Source organism: Catharus ustulatus, chromosome 6, assembly GCF_009819885.2.
Source record: "Catharus ustulatus isolate bCatUst1 chromosome 6, bCatUst1.pri.v2, whole genome shotgun sequence".
NCBI classification, from domain to species: domain Eukaryota; kingdom Metazoa; phylum Chordata; class Aves; order Passeriformes; family Turdidae; genus Catharus; species Catharus ustulatus.
In genome coordinates this window covers 14,345,180-14,359,914 of record NC_046226.1, presented here as the reverse complement: position 1 = coordinate 14,359,914, position 14,735 = coordinate 14,345,180, and the positions used below count along the sequence as shown (strand labels likewise).

At 37.6% G+C, this 14,735-nt stretch overlaps 1 protein-coding gene across 3 annotated transcripts in view; it reads left to right on the top strand.

The window, feature by feature from the left end:
- The first annotated feature begins 4,903 nt into the window (after positions 1 to 4,903).
- The window catches only part of VRK1 (VRK serine/threonine kinase 1), a 35,432-nt gene continuing 25,600 nt past the window's right edge, over positions 4,904 to 14,735 (top strand). For 2 of the 3 annotated variants that reach the window (XM_033062967.1, XM_033062965.1), the window contains exons 1-3: positions 4,913 to 4,989; positions 12,071 to 12,229; positions 13,713 to 13,768. In XM_033062967.1, the coding sequence (XP_032918858.1) occupies positions 12,076 to 12,229; positions 13,713 to 13,768 (210 nt within the window). In that variant the 5' untranslated portion in view covers positions 4,913 to 4,989; positions 12,071 to 12,075. Of the gene's footprint in view, positions 4,990 to 5,573; positions 5,727 to 12,070; positions 12,230 to 13,712; positions 13,769 to 14,735 lie in introns of all 3 variants that reach the window. The other variant, XM_033062966.1, reaches the window with a different exon arrangement.

The window sequence follows — 14,735 nt, the reverse complement described above, 5'->3', positions numbered from 1 at the left end:
TGAACTGCAGTCGTTTATTTTTAATTTTCATTGTATTGCATCTCCTTCCAAGGAAACAGTCAATGACTTCTGCCCCTATTACTTCCTCAAAGAAAGTTTATATGAGACAATTAATTCACAAAAAACCCTATTTATATGAATATGGATTAACTTTTGATATTAAAAAGGATGAAATGTGCTAATTTTCATTAGCTTTTTGCTGGTTTTTTTCCCCTCTGAACAACACGCTCCTCAGACAAAAATTGCTGTCTCCAATCTTTTATAAGATCTTAGGTCTTTTAGCATGTAGCTTAGAAGTAAAAATATAACCTAAATGATAGATTTTTAGTGCTCTCTCTCTCTCTCTCATGAAACTGATGGATAAATGCAGAGATGAGAAATTATTATTTCCTAGATTTAAATAATTTAAGGTGCAACACAGTATAATAGACCCAAACTGTGTATCTTCATGGGTCTGCTGATATCTGCTAACCTTGATATTTTGCCTGCACATCTCTTCCACAAGTTTTACTGTCCTTTCAAATGTGTCCCTTACAACTGCAAAATCCATTCCAAGCCAATATTCTTCCCTCGACCCAGATTTTTCCCCTTTTAACTGTCTGTAACCACTGACTTGTCAGAAACCAGGTTACCTATATTTGTTCTATTTTGGGAAGTGAGGAGACAGGGTAGAACAACTAACAAAGCTTTTGAATTTATTTGGTATTTACTGACTGTAATATCTTTGAACAAGTGCTATGTTTTCCTCTGTATCTGGGTAACATTCAATAAACTTAGCTTCTTGGCAAGGTATAGATGATAAAAATATACAAATAAGATGCAATCTAATATAATAAAGTGAAACATAAAAATATATAAAGCTGGCATACTCATTTATTTTCTGTGAAAATAATTGAAGAGAATGCTAGAGGAAGTAACAAGTACATGGTGATTCTTTATTTTTCCCACCATACAAATACATTTTCAAAAAGTGCGCAGAAAGATCCTATTTTTTCTATTTGTGAGCAAAAGAGTTAATACTGCATTGTTTAAAAATCCACTGTAGAAAACATACAACAGCTTAGTGACCTTGGAAGAGATAGTGATGTCTTTAAGCAGTGGAAAATATGGAACCATAGATGGGGAGTACAAGGTACAGAGCTCTCCCTGTTTGCATCAAAAGAGGGTTTTAAAAAATATAACCTCATTCTTTCGTGCCTTTTGCTAGAGACTAATTACGTTAAGAAATCACTGTTTGATCAGTTAAGTCCACAGCTAAGTATAGGCTCACTTCATTCAAGAGATCTATATCCTCTGAGCTACAAAGAATAGCAAATAATAAGTTTATAGAATTCTGGTTTCTTATTTAAATAGCATATAGTGACAACACTAGTATTTAGCAGAGAAGTGTTTGGAGGTATGCTAATGACCACAAGAAAATTTCAAACCTCCATAATGTGCTTTAATCACCAGCTGGAGATCAAAAGCCACCATGTGATTTTATACAGCATGGGCAGCTTCCAGAACTGCCTTACATGGAAAGAGATCAATGGCAAAATTGGTAGATACAGCAAAGCTTTGCAATAAAAGCGTTTTATGTATCTTGTTCAAAGTATTTAAGTGCCTTTTAGATCACTGATTGAACCATAGACATTATAAAGTGGAACCTTTTAATACCAAAATAAATTTGCAGAGTAAAATTCCATTACAGGAAAAAGCATTGCACTGCAACAGGACAGATAATAATTCTTTCACATGTAATGGGATATATGAAATGTTTGATGATAAACAGAAGTTCTTTGCATCGTTACATTTGGATCCTGTGCACTGCTGCTTGTGTGCATGTGAGTGAATCTACAGTGTAGGCTATAGAGTGCCCCCAGACAAAATGCATTTGTACCTATAAATATCACTCTAACTGGGATTGGAGGAGACACTTCACAGTCAAGACAATTCAGTCATTTAAGCAGAGAAAAAATGCCCATGCATATGAGTTTGGACCTTGACCAAAGAAAACATAGAAATGTTTACAAACTCATGAAAGTCCTTTAATTTGGATTAATTTAATGCACTTCAAACAAACTCTAGTCTTAGAAACTTCAATTTATTTAAAATTATTTAGTTTAACAGCTTCAAATCATGTGTCTGTTAGCATTACAAAACTGCCAGAAAAAAAGTGAAACTTCCAATAGATCTCACTGTGTAGCTTTTCTTCCACAGCATTTTCATCAATTCTTTTAAAACTTCATCCCCCTGCTATTGAATTACTGGGTACTCTGTAGAGACTGAATCTCTTCTACCCCGTATTCCATTCCTCTCTTTAACAAATTAACTACTTGGGGAATGAATACAGATGATACTTTAAAAGAGCTGCAAGATTTAAAAATATTTTTCCTGCCTCTGCATCTTAATTTTGAATTTAAAATGTTTTGAAAAGTACAGTTAATAATGTTGCTTTAATTCATAGTATAGAATTGAGAGTCATGTAAACCAGGTCTTACTCTGAGATTTGTTACAGATTTCCTTTATCACTTCAAGCTAAACAAACTTTACTCAGCCTCTCTGTGTCTGATTCTTCATTTGTAATAAGAGGTAAATATTTATTTGCTGAAGTGATTCTTTATTAATTTCTTTAAGAAGCTGACCCTAACAAAAACCAATATTATACATTCCTTTGGTGAGGAAAACTTAGATGACAACCTCATCTCATGGGGAACTCTTTAGATGGATAAGTAGTAACTATACTGAGTAAATAAACAGTCTCATCAAATGTTCCAGATAACAGTTTCTTATTCACTGCATTCTGAAGGAATTAATAAACAAAAAATTAAATTCCTTCCTAAAAATACAAAAATTAGTATAACATAGCTAATCCATAAATTAGCTTAACTTGGCTAATTAGTCTAACCTTTCCAGATACCTGGAAAGATGGGAAAACCAGTTTTGTTTCTATCTACCTTTTAACAGCACTCAGACACAATATACTGGTCTCCTAAAATACAAACAAGCTCTGAGGTTACTGGGTAGATAACTTTAAATTCTCTTGAAATATACATTAATGGACAAACAAGACAACTCTGGAGTGCCATACTGATATTCTCAGAGAATAGTGATTACTCTTTTAAAGTTTAATAAATGCACATTAGATGAAAAAAGCCACAGCCTTAATTTAATTTAAGTAGCCTCTTTCCTCCGAGGAAAATAGTGTGAAATGTGAATGGGAGGACAAAAAGTAAGTTTACAGTGAACACATTTTCCCCTTAGTGTCAGTATATTCCCACTGCAGGACAACAAGTGGATATGATGGGAAGTATAATTCCTTGTACACCAGAGTAGGTTCATGGTGGGTGCATGGCAACAAAAGGTACTGAATCAAAAGCTTTTTCCTTGGAAAGTGATCATTCATTTTCAGACAGTTTATGGACTCTGACCACAAGGTTTATAGGAAAACCTTTTATGGTCTAACCATTAATGAGGTCTGCAATTTGAACAAAGTGATTTTTTGGTACGGTAGCCCTAATCTCTACTCCCATCTGTGTACTCTTTTATCACATATCTGTGGCGGCACATTGCCCCCATTCATTTTGGAATTGTCTGCTAAACTTTATTAATTTTTGTGGTTTTAATGCACTGTGGGTAGTATGATATGTTGTTTGAGCAATGTATATGCATTTTTCTTCTCATTTTACAAAGTAGAAAAATAAAGAAGGTTGCAGAAAGAGAACATAAGCCATTTATTTATATAATTTTTGGAAAAATGGAAATGTGAAGAACATAATTTACTTTACAAACTGAGTACTACATTCTATTAAATTGTGATTCATATGTAGAAGTAGAATATTTATTAAATTTCTCAATTAATGTTCTCTATCAGCATCTTAAAACAGTTTCACAATCCAAGTAATTCAACACTAAAGAGGATGGTACTGTAAGTGAAATGTTATCATGTCTGGTAGTGTTCTTCACTCAGTTAAAACAAACTTTTGGTCTTTCCTATGAACTGTAATACCCTAGAACATTCAGAAAAGTTCAAATTCTTGAACATCTCTAGTAGTACCTAGTATTTCAAAAATATGTTTCTATTATTCTTAATGTAGCCCAGGTGGTCAAGGAAATCTATGTAAGTATGGTCCTGATGATCATACTACAGAATGATAATTCTTTGTTCGAAGCTATTTAGTACCTCTAAAACTACAGCATGTGAAGACAGTGGCCATGAAATCATAACACCTTTTTAAAGGTTTGAAACCCCCTGTAAATTAACAAAACAAAACCAATGCCCTTTTCTTTTTTCTGCCTCATTCCCTAAATTCCCTCTGTCAATTCACAGCTTGGCAGAATCAGGTGTGGATGTGCGGACATTTATACCTGACAATGAAAGGAGGAGCAATCACTGTTCCTGGAAGTGTTTAAGGAAAGGCGGGACATGGCACTTAGTGCCTGGGCCATAGGCTGGATTCGGTGATCTTTTCTAACCTAACTGATTCTGTGCTATCAGCTTGACAAAGGCCTTCCCAAAGTTATTACATACTACGAAACAAAGGTTTCTTCTAACTCTCAAAATGTTTTCACTAGAAAGAGTTGGGAAGCACTGGAACAGGCTGCCCAGGGCAGTGGTGGAGTCACAACCCCTGGAAATGTTCCAGAACGTGTAGATGCAGCACTTGGGCACTTTTGCGTTCAACATTGGTCTTAAATGTTTTCTCCAACCCAAGCGACTCCATCGCCGCCAAAGATTTCAGCTCTTGGCCCTTCCCGGGCCGCGGTGCCTGTTGGGAAGTGTAGTCCGTGTCGGGCCCGCCTGCGGCCACTTGTGCGGCCATGGACTACGCTTCCCAGCAGGCACCGCGAGCAGGGCGGGACGGAGGCGGAGGGCCGCTCTCGGCGGACCAATGGGCGCGGGCGATGCTGGGAGGTGGCGCCGGGGCGGGCGGGCCGCCAGGGGCCGCGGGCAGTGCGGGAATTTCGGACCGGGAGGAAGGAGCGGCGCCGGGCCCGCTCGCGCAGGAGGTACTTGGAGCCAGCGGCTGCCTCTGGGGCGCTGTTTGGGTTTTTTTTTTTTAAGGAGGCGAGTTTCAGGGCACTGTTTCGTATCCACTTCGCGGTGTCGAGCATCCCCGGCCCTTCTGGCGGGTTGCGGGCGGTTTTCCCCGCTTCCCTCGCGGAGGAGGCCGGTGGTAGCGCCGGGGCCCGCCCGAGCCTTGTTCCTCCCCAGGGGTAAGGGAGGCGCCTTCCCTTCCCTCTCCGGGCCCAACCCATGGCGCTGCAGGCATCTCCCTGGGCCGGCGGGGAGGGAGAGAAGGGGAGCAGGTGGGGCAGAGCTCCCTCATTGCACCCTTGAGGTCTGGGGCCCGCCTTCCCTTTAGGGCTGTGGGCTCTGAAGCTGCCTTCGGTGACTGCGGCCTAAGTTGTTCTCCTTCCTGTTTTTTTTAGCACTAAGGCTAGGTGGAGGAGGCTGAGTAAAAGCTATGCTCTGTGCCACTTGTGAGGTTCGTCACCTTCAGGATTGTCTCGGTGTGATATCACCTTGGTTGGGAGGCATCTCTGAGTTTTGCTTTTAAGTAAACTTTTTTTTTTTTTTTTTTTTAATATAGGCCTACAAGTCATAAAAATCTGCGATTTTAGGATCAGGAAAGGCCTGGTGTCTAAAAATGGGGCTAAGCCGGTTTCTGTCATTAGCTGTGGTTTTTCTTCCTATTTCTTGCTGTTCGACATCCTTGTTTAAAACTTCACCAGCTGCAGACAAGGTGAACTGTGTTGTTCTCTTTGGTTTTCAATTTGTGCTTAAACTCTCTAAGTAAACTATAGGCTTTTTTTAATTTTTAGGGAATCCATGGGCCCTTTTTATGGCAAAAAAATACAAAAACTGTTGTGAAACTTCCTGTAGCTATTACTGTGTCACAGGGCTTGTGCTTTCATCTGTAGGAATAAGCTGTCCACTAAATTCTTGGGGATAATCCCCAAGTGAGGCAGGATTCCTAATGAATTTCAGAGCTGATGGTTTTTATACAGTGTGCTAAGTTATCGAAAAGCTTGTAAGTGTCTCACTCACTTGTATTAGGTATTTGCAGTTGGAGTGATGCGATTTGGTACCTTACAGTGCTCACTGGTTTTCATTGCAATAAATGAGTGATAATTAAGAATTTCAAGAGAACCTTAAATGACCTTAAAAGGAATTTTAAAAAAGGTAACATGTTCTTAGAAAGCAATATAAAATTGGTAACACAGTAATTCCTCTTGTAAATGGTTGTTTCCTACCTCTGAACAAGCTGCATTCTGAAATATAGAAGTCATCTTGGTTTGTTTAGCAAAAAAAGGATGAAAGGCATTTCCTTGGTGGTGTTGTGATTACGTATTTATTAATAATTGTGGTCCACCAATGGCATTTATTCATTTTATCTAAAAAGAATTTTTTTTTTATTTCTTGGGAGAGAACTTGAGTGCCTCTTTTTCCGTAAGTGCCATTAACTAACCGGTATCTTTATCAGGAGCTTAGATTGGAGACCTTTCACCGACAATGATCAACCAGTCACAGAATGCCTGATTTATGCAATAAAGTCTTTGTTCACCATCTACCTCACTCGGTGTGACAAGTCACTGGCACATCAGTTATTTTTTGTGTGCTCCTTGAGCAAAAATATAGTTATGTTTTCTCCTTGGTTTTTTTTCACTTTTTTTTTTTTTTTTGCAAGCAGAGGAGGATTTCTTCCTTTGACTAATGAACAGTTTTAATGATACATACATTTCAGGTCTTACTAGAACTACCTACTCATGTAGGAGCACAGGTCATCAGCATGCCTTCTCTGGGTTGACAATGAAAATGCATCCTACTAAAATAAACAACTGTAAAAATTACAATTTCCAGAGAACAAAAGAGGAAGATCAGGAGGCAACCAGTTTGACTTGACACACAGCAGAAATTACTTCAAAATAAATTTGTTTTGTATTCATTTCAGAGTTTTGTTGATAATGAATGGCAATAAGAATTGAGAAGTGGCTATTCATATTTATTCCAAGAGTTCAAGTATCGCTTAGGTAGCAGCCATAGCAGACAACATTTATAAACATAACACCACTGATATGCAGACAATTTTGCATCAATGGTGCTATCTCAAGTACAGTGTATTCTGTTTCTTCCAAGATGCTTTATTAGGTAGAAGCCTTTGTAGTACTAAGAGGCTTCTGGAGAGCTTAGACAAATAGACTTTTGTTATTCTTACTACTTAGTAGGAAAATCTTTGTTTTGAGCACATTGTAGTGACATAAAATGCTGCTGTTTACAATCATGCGCCTTGAAAATTGTTCTTGTCAGGTACCTTAGTTAAGTAGGGTCAGGTCTGACACTTAAATGATAGTACAGTACTTGACATCCATGGCAGTGTTTCCAAGGACTTTAGAATGATTGCAGGAACTAATGAATTAAACTTCACAATACCTGTAGATAGAAAATATTTCCTTTTGTTGATGGGAAGAAGTATTGAGAGGAAAGTTTAAGATTTTTTTTTTTTTTTCTTTTTGGAGGGGGGTGGTGGTGAATTTTTAAAGATGATTTTAGGGAGAAGTAGATGGCTTTATTCCAGTTGTGCAATGTACAGTAGATAGCTCTGTATCATGTTTGTTGGTGCACAAGTTTCCTGACAAACCCCTTGTGTTTACTGTACTACGAGTTGAAAAGCACATAGAAGGATAGAATTTGCACTGAATTTTAATTTTCTTCTTTCATTTTTTAATTGTGGGGTTTTATTTTCTAGTTCTGTCTTTTCATGTAAAAAATTTCTGCTGTATCCAGGTGTCTTTGACTTCAATCAATAGAAGATATTTGAATGGATTTATCCAAATAAATGTGAAAGCATGTGCAGCCATTGCTTAAATATTTCCTTGGGTAACAGCTTTTTTGCACGAGAGTGAGTGCTTAGTACTGTGCATGCTGCCCATTGCAAGCGATCAGTGTTTGGCACCTATGGCCTACTGATAGTTTGACCAACTTGTAAGTAGGCACAGTGCCATGTTAACAGATGGGTATGAATACAGACAGCCAAGAAACCATGTATGTGTATCTAGTGTATTTGTTAAGGGCAAGGTTCCCAGCTGGGGACGTTCAAACTTATGTCCATTTTGAATTTTTGCTTTTATGGATAAAGGGAAGTTGTCATTAACAATTTTTTTTTAAATAAATACCTTCAGGCATACAATTATTGACCATGTTAAACAAAATAAGCGGGGGTGTGGAAGAAGAGGGGAGCACCAGCTCTTCCTTTGATACTCTTGAGGAGCTATTTTAAGTAAATTTAATTCCTTTTTAAGCAAGGCTGCTATCAAGAGTCTCGCTGTGAATGTCAAAGATGTGGAGTGTATCAATAGGTTTATTTCACAGGCTTGCTAGCCTTATTGTAAGATAAAAATTTTTCTTTTATGGGCAACAATCTGTCCAGCATTCAAGCACCTAAGTGTGTCTGTCCAAGCCTTGCCCAAATTATTTGTAATAAGTCACAGATCAAGGGGGTACAATCCTTCAAGCCCTCTGCATGGTTCTTATATTGACAATAAGTTGTTTCTTAGCTTAAGGACAAGTATGCTCATTTTGGATGCATTTTGGTATCCTTTAGATGACAGTGTGTGTCATCTTGTCTCACATCTGAGTCACTGGGAGATGTTGCTGATTTTTGCACATTCTTGCATTATGAGTCAGCTTTGGGGCTCCACACTTCCGGTTTATTTCATTAGCACTTCTAATAATTTCAGTCTGCACTTTGTTTTAATCCATTTCCTCGTTTAGATGTCCTGTAAAACTGCTTAAAGGTCTGCAGTGATCTTTCTGGCCTTCTCTCGTAAGTGATAGCAACATGTAACCTTTTCTACTGCTCTGTTCCTTCTGACACTTTGACACTGCTGCTTTCTCATTGGTCTTATCTGAGCTGGCTGGAATTGTCTTTGGTGCTTGAAAGTCTCATTTTTCTCCTGTAGAAAATCTGGAGGAAGGATCTTCCTCCATGACAGTAAACTATGTATTACCTTGAAGATTGAAAAAAATAAAGAGACAAAGAGATGTAGAGAGGAGTTTCTTGAAGGCGCTGTGGAGAATGATGTGGGTAAAGCTAGTCTTAAAATTCATGTCTAAGATGTGCCTTGATAGTAGGGAAGAATGTTTCTGTATAGAAGTGGAAATATGGAGAAGGTAATGCAGAATTAAAGCATCTTATTTCGTGATGATGAGGAAGCTTGCATTGAGTGCAATATAATTATTGATAAATACCAATATCTTCCTGTGATGTATTTCATAGAAGTGTTTTGTTGAAGTTACTCGTTTAGATATAAGTAATAAATTCCGTATGTAATCCAATGTGGTCCCATGACACAAAGATACTTCTCAAATAGGGACCCTAAAAAACAAGAGCATTGGCCTGGAATGATGTACCTTCTTTTCTGTGTTTATGCATGTATTGAGTGTCTGTGGTGTCTGGAGACTGCTTGCTGCCAGAATCCATTACTCTCTGACTAGATTCTTTTAGATGCTCCATGTATAAGAGATGTAATATTTAATATCAAATTTACTTCTTTGAAGAGAGTTGATGCTGTGTGAGATTTCTGATTTAGGAGAGTGATATAAAATATACTGGAAACAACACAATTGTAAGTTACACTTGGCAAAATATAGCAATTGCAATGCACAGTTCAGTTATGTGATTCTCATTACTGATCTCTGCAGTATGTCCACTGTCACAATGCTGGTGTCCCCAGCCACTGGGAAGGCATATCTGGATTGCAACCAGCCCAAGCCCGTTGTTCTCTTCAAAGTTATTCTGCTAGTTATTTAGTTTTTGCATGCTTGTGTTGGACTTAACCTCCTGTTTACTGTCCCCAAGCTGGCCTGGCTAATTTGGGGAGACATTTACACCTCCATTTGTTCCAGTCAGGAATTCTGAACTCCACTCAACTGTCATTTAGCTGTTTTCCTAAAACAAAGGGCATCCACTGGCACCCTTTGTGTTGAGCTCCTTGTGAGTTCCTTTGCAGTATTGTCAAAGCTGCTTGGGCACATCACCATTCTCCATCTCCACGGAGTTTTTTAGCTGCTGTTGGGCTTTATTCTGTGACATTCCACTTCGAGGGGTTTGGCCAATCAAAGCTATATAGCATTAGTGGACAGAACAGCGTTTTCAGGCAACTTGAAAATTATTCTTGCCTTTAGTTAGTAGGGAAGTGGCTTCTGTCTTCAGATTCTAGTTGGGTGACAGACATCATTTGAGGAAGAAAATTTGCTGCAGATACCCAGTCAGAAAAGTTTTGTCGGAGGGAGTGTGCTTTTGGAACAATTGTCACAGTTACGCAGTTTTCTATTTGAGAAATTAAAATAAATCCTAGAGGAACATTAGAAATTAAAGAAGAAAACTAATGCTAAGTAACTGAGTTTGGAGTAGCTAGACAAATAGGAGAAAGTTATTTTGCTACCTAGAAACTTCCCGGATTGTGTGTTAATATTGCTTCCTGCTTACAGCAAAATACTAAAATCCCGCCAGTGACAATGGTATCTTTTAGAAAATAAATGTGACTTGTTTGTATGACATTTATATTCATAACGTATAGGGAAAGATCAGTTTTTTGTAAAATAATTTATGGGGCAAATAATTTTGTAAAATAATGTAGGCCTTTCATGTAAAGAAACCTGGTGCATTCTTTGCTGTGTCATGGCTGCATATTCGGTATTTTTTAGTGCAGCAAAGTCTGACTCTGCTGAAACCTGAAAAGCTCAAAACAAGGCCTTCTGCCAAGAAGGACTTGGAGGTGATGGTGGATGAGAAGTTGTACATGAGCCATCAAGCAGCTCAGAATACCAAATGTGTCCTGGGCTTCATCCAAAGCAGAGTGGGCAGCAGGGCAAGGAAGGGGATTGTGCCTGTCTGCTCTGCTCTGGTGAGACCCCACCTGTAGCATCCAGTTCTGGGATCCCAGCAAGTAAGGACAAGGACCTGCTGCAGCGAGTCCAGAGGAGGAGCACTAAGATGATTAGGGGGATTGAACACTTCTGTTATGAGAGTCTGAGGGAGTTGGCATTATTCACCCAGAGAAGACATTTTTGCAGCCTTTGGTATTTGCAGCCTTTGGTACTTGCCTATAAGAAAGATGGGGACAAACTTTTTAGCAGGGCTTGTTATGATGAGACAAGGGATAATTGTTCTCAGATGAAAAGGGTTTGTTTAGAACAGACAGAAGTTAGAAATTTTTACAATCAGGCTGGTGAAATAGTACAACAGGTTGTCCAGGTAGGTGATGGGTACCCCATACCTGGAAACATTAACATTAAGATTGGTCAGGGCTCTGAGCAGCTTGATCTGATTGAAGATGCCTCTACTCATTGCAGAAGGACTAGATGTCATTGAAAAGGTCCTTTGCTATTCACATTCTGCAGAAAGAGGCATATTCCATATAACAGTGGGCTCTTACATTATTTCTGGAAATACTGCTTATCTGAAACCTGGGGTTGTGAAAAGGCACCAGTAGTAGTTTCACACTTGGCATGTCATAGTAGGTAGTTATGTACTAGTTTTTTTGTGATGACCTACTCAATACTACCCTGTAAACAATAACCAGACTTTCATATTTTTTGCTTGCAGTTATATAGGAGAAAAAATAAATAACTGACTTTTTTTTTTAACAGCTAAGAGGAATTCCTCATATTACTACTGAAGACTTGCAGATTTTCAATATGCAACTTTAACTCTAGGAAGACTGATGAGCTTTATTTCATAAGTTTACTTTTTTCTAGGTTTAGACCTGTAATTGGTTGTGATTGATTGAATGTGATAGATTCCAAGCTTTTTTTAGCATGTATTATACAAAGTCTTGTAATAGGTTTCTCTTGTTAAGATTTTTGCTGTCAAATATTTTTGTGACGCCTGGAAAAATTAGTTGTTTCTCACTTTTAATTCATGCCAATGAAACTGCTTACTGCATTTCTTTTCAAGTATCTTTGTAGCAACAAATTATGACTTAACCCATTCTTTTTTGTGTTTCTAACAGATTTCTATGTAAAACAAGTTGCATCAACATGTAACCTATTTTTTTTTTTTCATTTTTACTTCACTTTCTCTAGGGAAAATGCCAAATAAGAAAACGGCTGGAAAAAGAGCCCCTGCAAAAAGGAAACTTGCTGAAGTGTTTGCTGTGGGGGAGGTTCTAGCAGATACATCAAGAAAAGAATGGAAATTAGGTGTCCCTATAGGGCAGGGAGGCTTTGGACGCCTATATCTTGGTAAGTGTAGCTATCTTTGATAATTCTTTAAAGTGGAGAGTAGATGATTATCCCTATTCAAAACAATGACGAGTTGGCCCTAAGTTAGAAATATGAAGTGTCTTCATGTGTTCTTTTCTACTAGAACCTTAGCTTGGGTCATGGTGTTGGGAAAAAATGACAGAAATAGACAAAAGGTCATTTTAAACACTAATTTTATGAGTTTCCAGTGGTAGTTCATTCTTTTTAAAAATCAAAATCTTTATTAATTTTTAGCCATGGAAAGGATAGTTTAGTATTTATTTAAATTTGAATTTTGGTCTGGTTGAAAGACTGGATTTTTGCAGGAGTGTCTTTATAATGATGAATTCTGAACTGAAGCTATCAGTGCATATTGTCTGGAGGCAATTGGTCAGCAAGTACTTGGACTGGTTTTGACTTTGGTATTGCTTTCATTTTTTCATTGCTTTGTGAACTTTTGGCATGCCATATACTTTCTTTTTAATGTAACCAATGCTAAAAACAAATCGATGTATTGGACTCTACAGTTTAAAGCCCCAGTTTGGGTCTTGGTTTGCAATTCTGTTACAAGAAAAACTTCTTAAAGTGAAATAGTGTTCCATACTTAGTATCTCTTTCACTTGGACAGATGGACAGATAAGGGAGGTGTTGAGACTTTTCTACTTCATTGCCCGTAATCATTTTACAAACAATTTGGAAGGGGTGAAAGTTAATGTGATCATTATAGTATAGTCTTCCTCATCTTGGGGAAAAGGTTATGCTGGATTCATACTGAGTTGGAAAACAGAAAAAAAATCTGTCCTGCTTTTAAAATGAACAGACTGCAGCATAAGTGGGTTAAGGAGAAAAACAGGACCAGTGGGTGGCTTTTTGCCAAAGAAGCTTTCAACTTATTACTCAGTCTCACTCAATGAGCTACTAAATTTACTTGAGTTCCAACTCACTCAAATTCCTGCTTTGTTCAAACCAAAGCTTGCCCTCTGCTTCCCCATCATTTGCACAAAGCTGTGACCCTGACTGTTCCTGTATTTTGTACTTGCCTAACTTGATGTTCTTCATGTCTGTATCTTCTGTCACAAATACCAGCAACTTAGTAGCAACAGAAGGTCACTTTTGAATATGTGACATAGCAAAATGGAATTTCTTTTTTTCTTTGTACCCACAAATGTGTATGTTTATAATAGTCCAAGAGAGCAAAAGAAACACTATTGAATAGGAAAAAGTTACTGGATAAAAAAAAGAGAATGCCTTCATTTAGTAAACTGCCTGTACTCAAACAGAAGGGAGAATGCAAGAATGCAATATCTGTACACAGTAACCTTCACATATAGCATGATTCTCTCACCAATGGCTAAGGTACTGGTCTATGTCCATGTCAGCACCTAGTTATTTGTTGTATGTTTGTCCATCCTGCATAACAAGTGAGTGTATACTGCGTGACAGTTTCCTCTCCTACTACTAATAAAAGCTTCCTTTTTAACAGCTGATGTTAATTCTTCAAAGTCGGTTGGCAGTGATGCCCCTTATGTTGCAAAAGTGGTAAGAGAGCATTTGAATCTTTACTTCACAACTTGAGAATATTTGTTCTAGAATATAATGTGTAATTTAAAACATCTTCTGAAAATAATGCAGTTGCTAAGTGCTGTTTAAAATAAAAGTGTGGGGATACAGAGGAATGCTGCTGTGGATTGGGACTCCTGTGTATGAGGGACATCATAATAGAACATCAGTGGAGTTGGAAAAGATCCATGAAATGGAACAGATTCTGTGTAGTTTGCTTCCTATAAACAGCACAGATATCACCAAATGAATGAAATCTGTCTAGCTTTTGGAGAGTTTCTGTGATTCGCAGTGAGTCTCTGTGAACTGTTCTCACCACTGGATGTTGATAAACTCACAGATCACTTGGGACTAGAAACAGCAAAACTTTAATTCCTGAGGTCTCCACAAAGTTATTTAAATGGTTTTTCATAAACCATATTCTTGTTCTAATTTCTCTTGAACTAAAATAACATTTACATAATTTTTCAAAACTAATGAATATAGAGAAGAAAAAGCATTGTGGATAGCTCATTTTTAGCTCATTGTAGCAAATCAGAAAATTATTCTTATTACTTGAAATTTTCTTATGGTTTTAGTCTAAAAAAAATATTTACTTGGATTTGACTATTTCTCTTCCTTCTTTTCCTTAAATTTTGCCAGAGTATTTTGTATAGATCTGGTAAGATTTTACAAAGTCTTAATAAAATACCTGGGGATATGGGAATAGTCATAGTAGATCCAGACCCCTAATTTTCTTGGTGGTACTTCTGTTCCTGCAATAAAAGTAAATACCAGATAACTGTACAAGAACTTCATAGTGTAAAAGATTAGTTTTTCAGTGCAGTTCAGAACTGCACTGTTTTAACTTTTTTTTTGGTTAAACTGTATGATGATACTGAAATACCTTGCTGCAGTAGCCAATAACTTTGTGTATATGTTAGTGCTTTTAACATTCGTTCCTGAA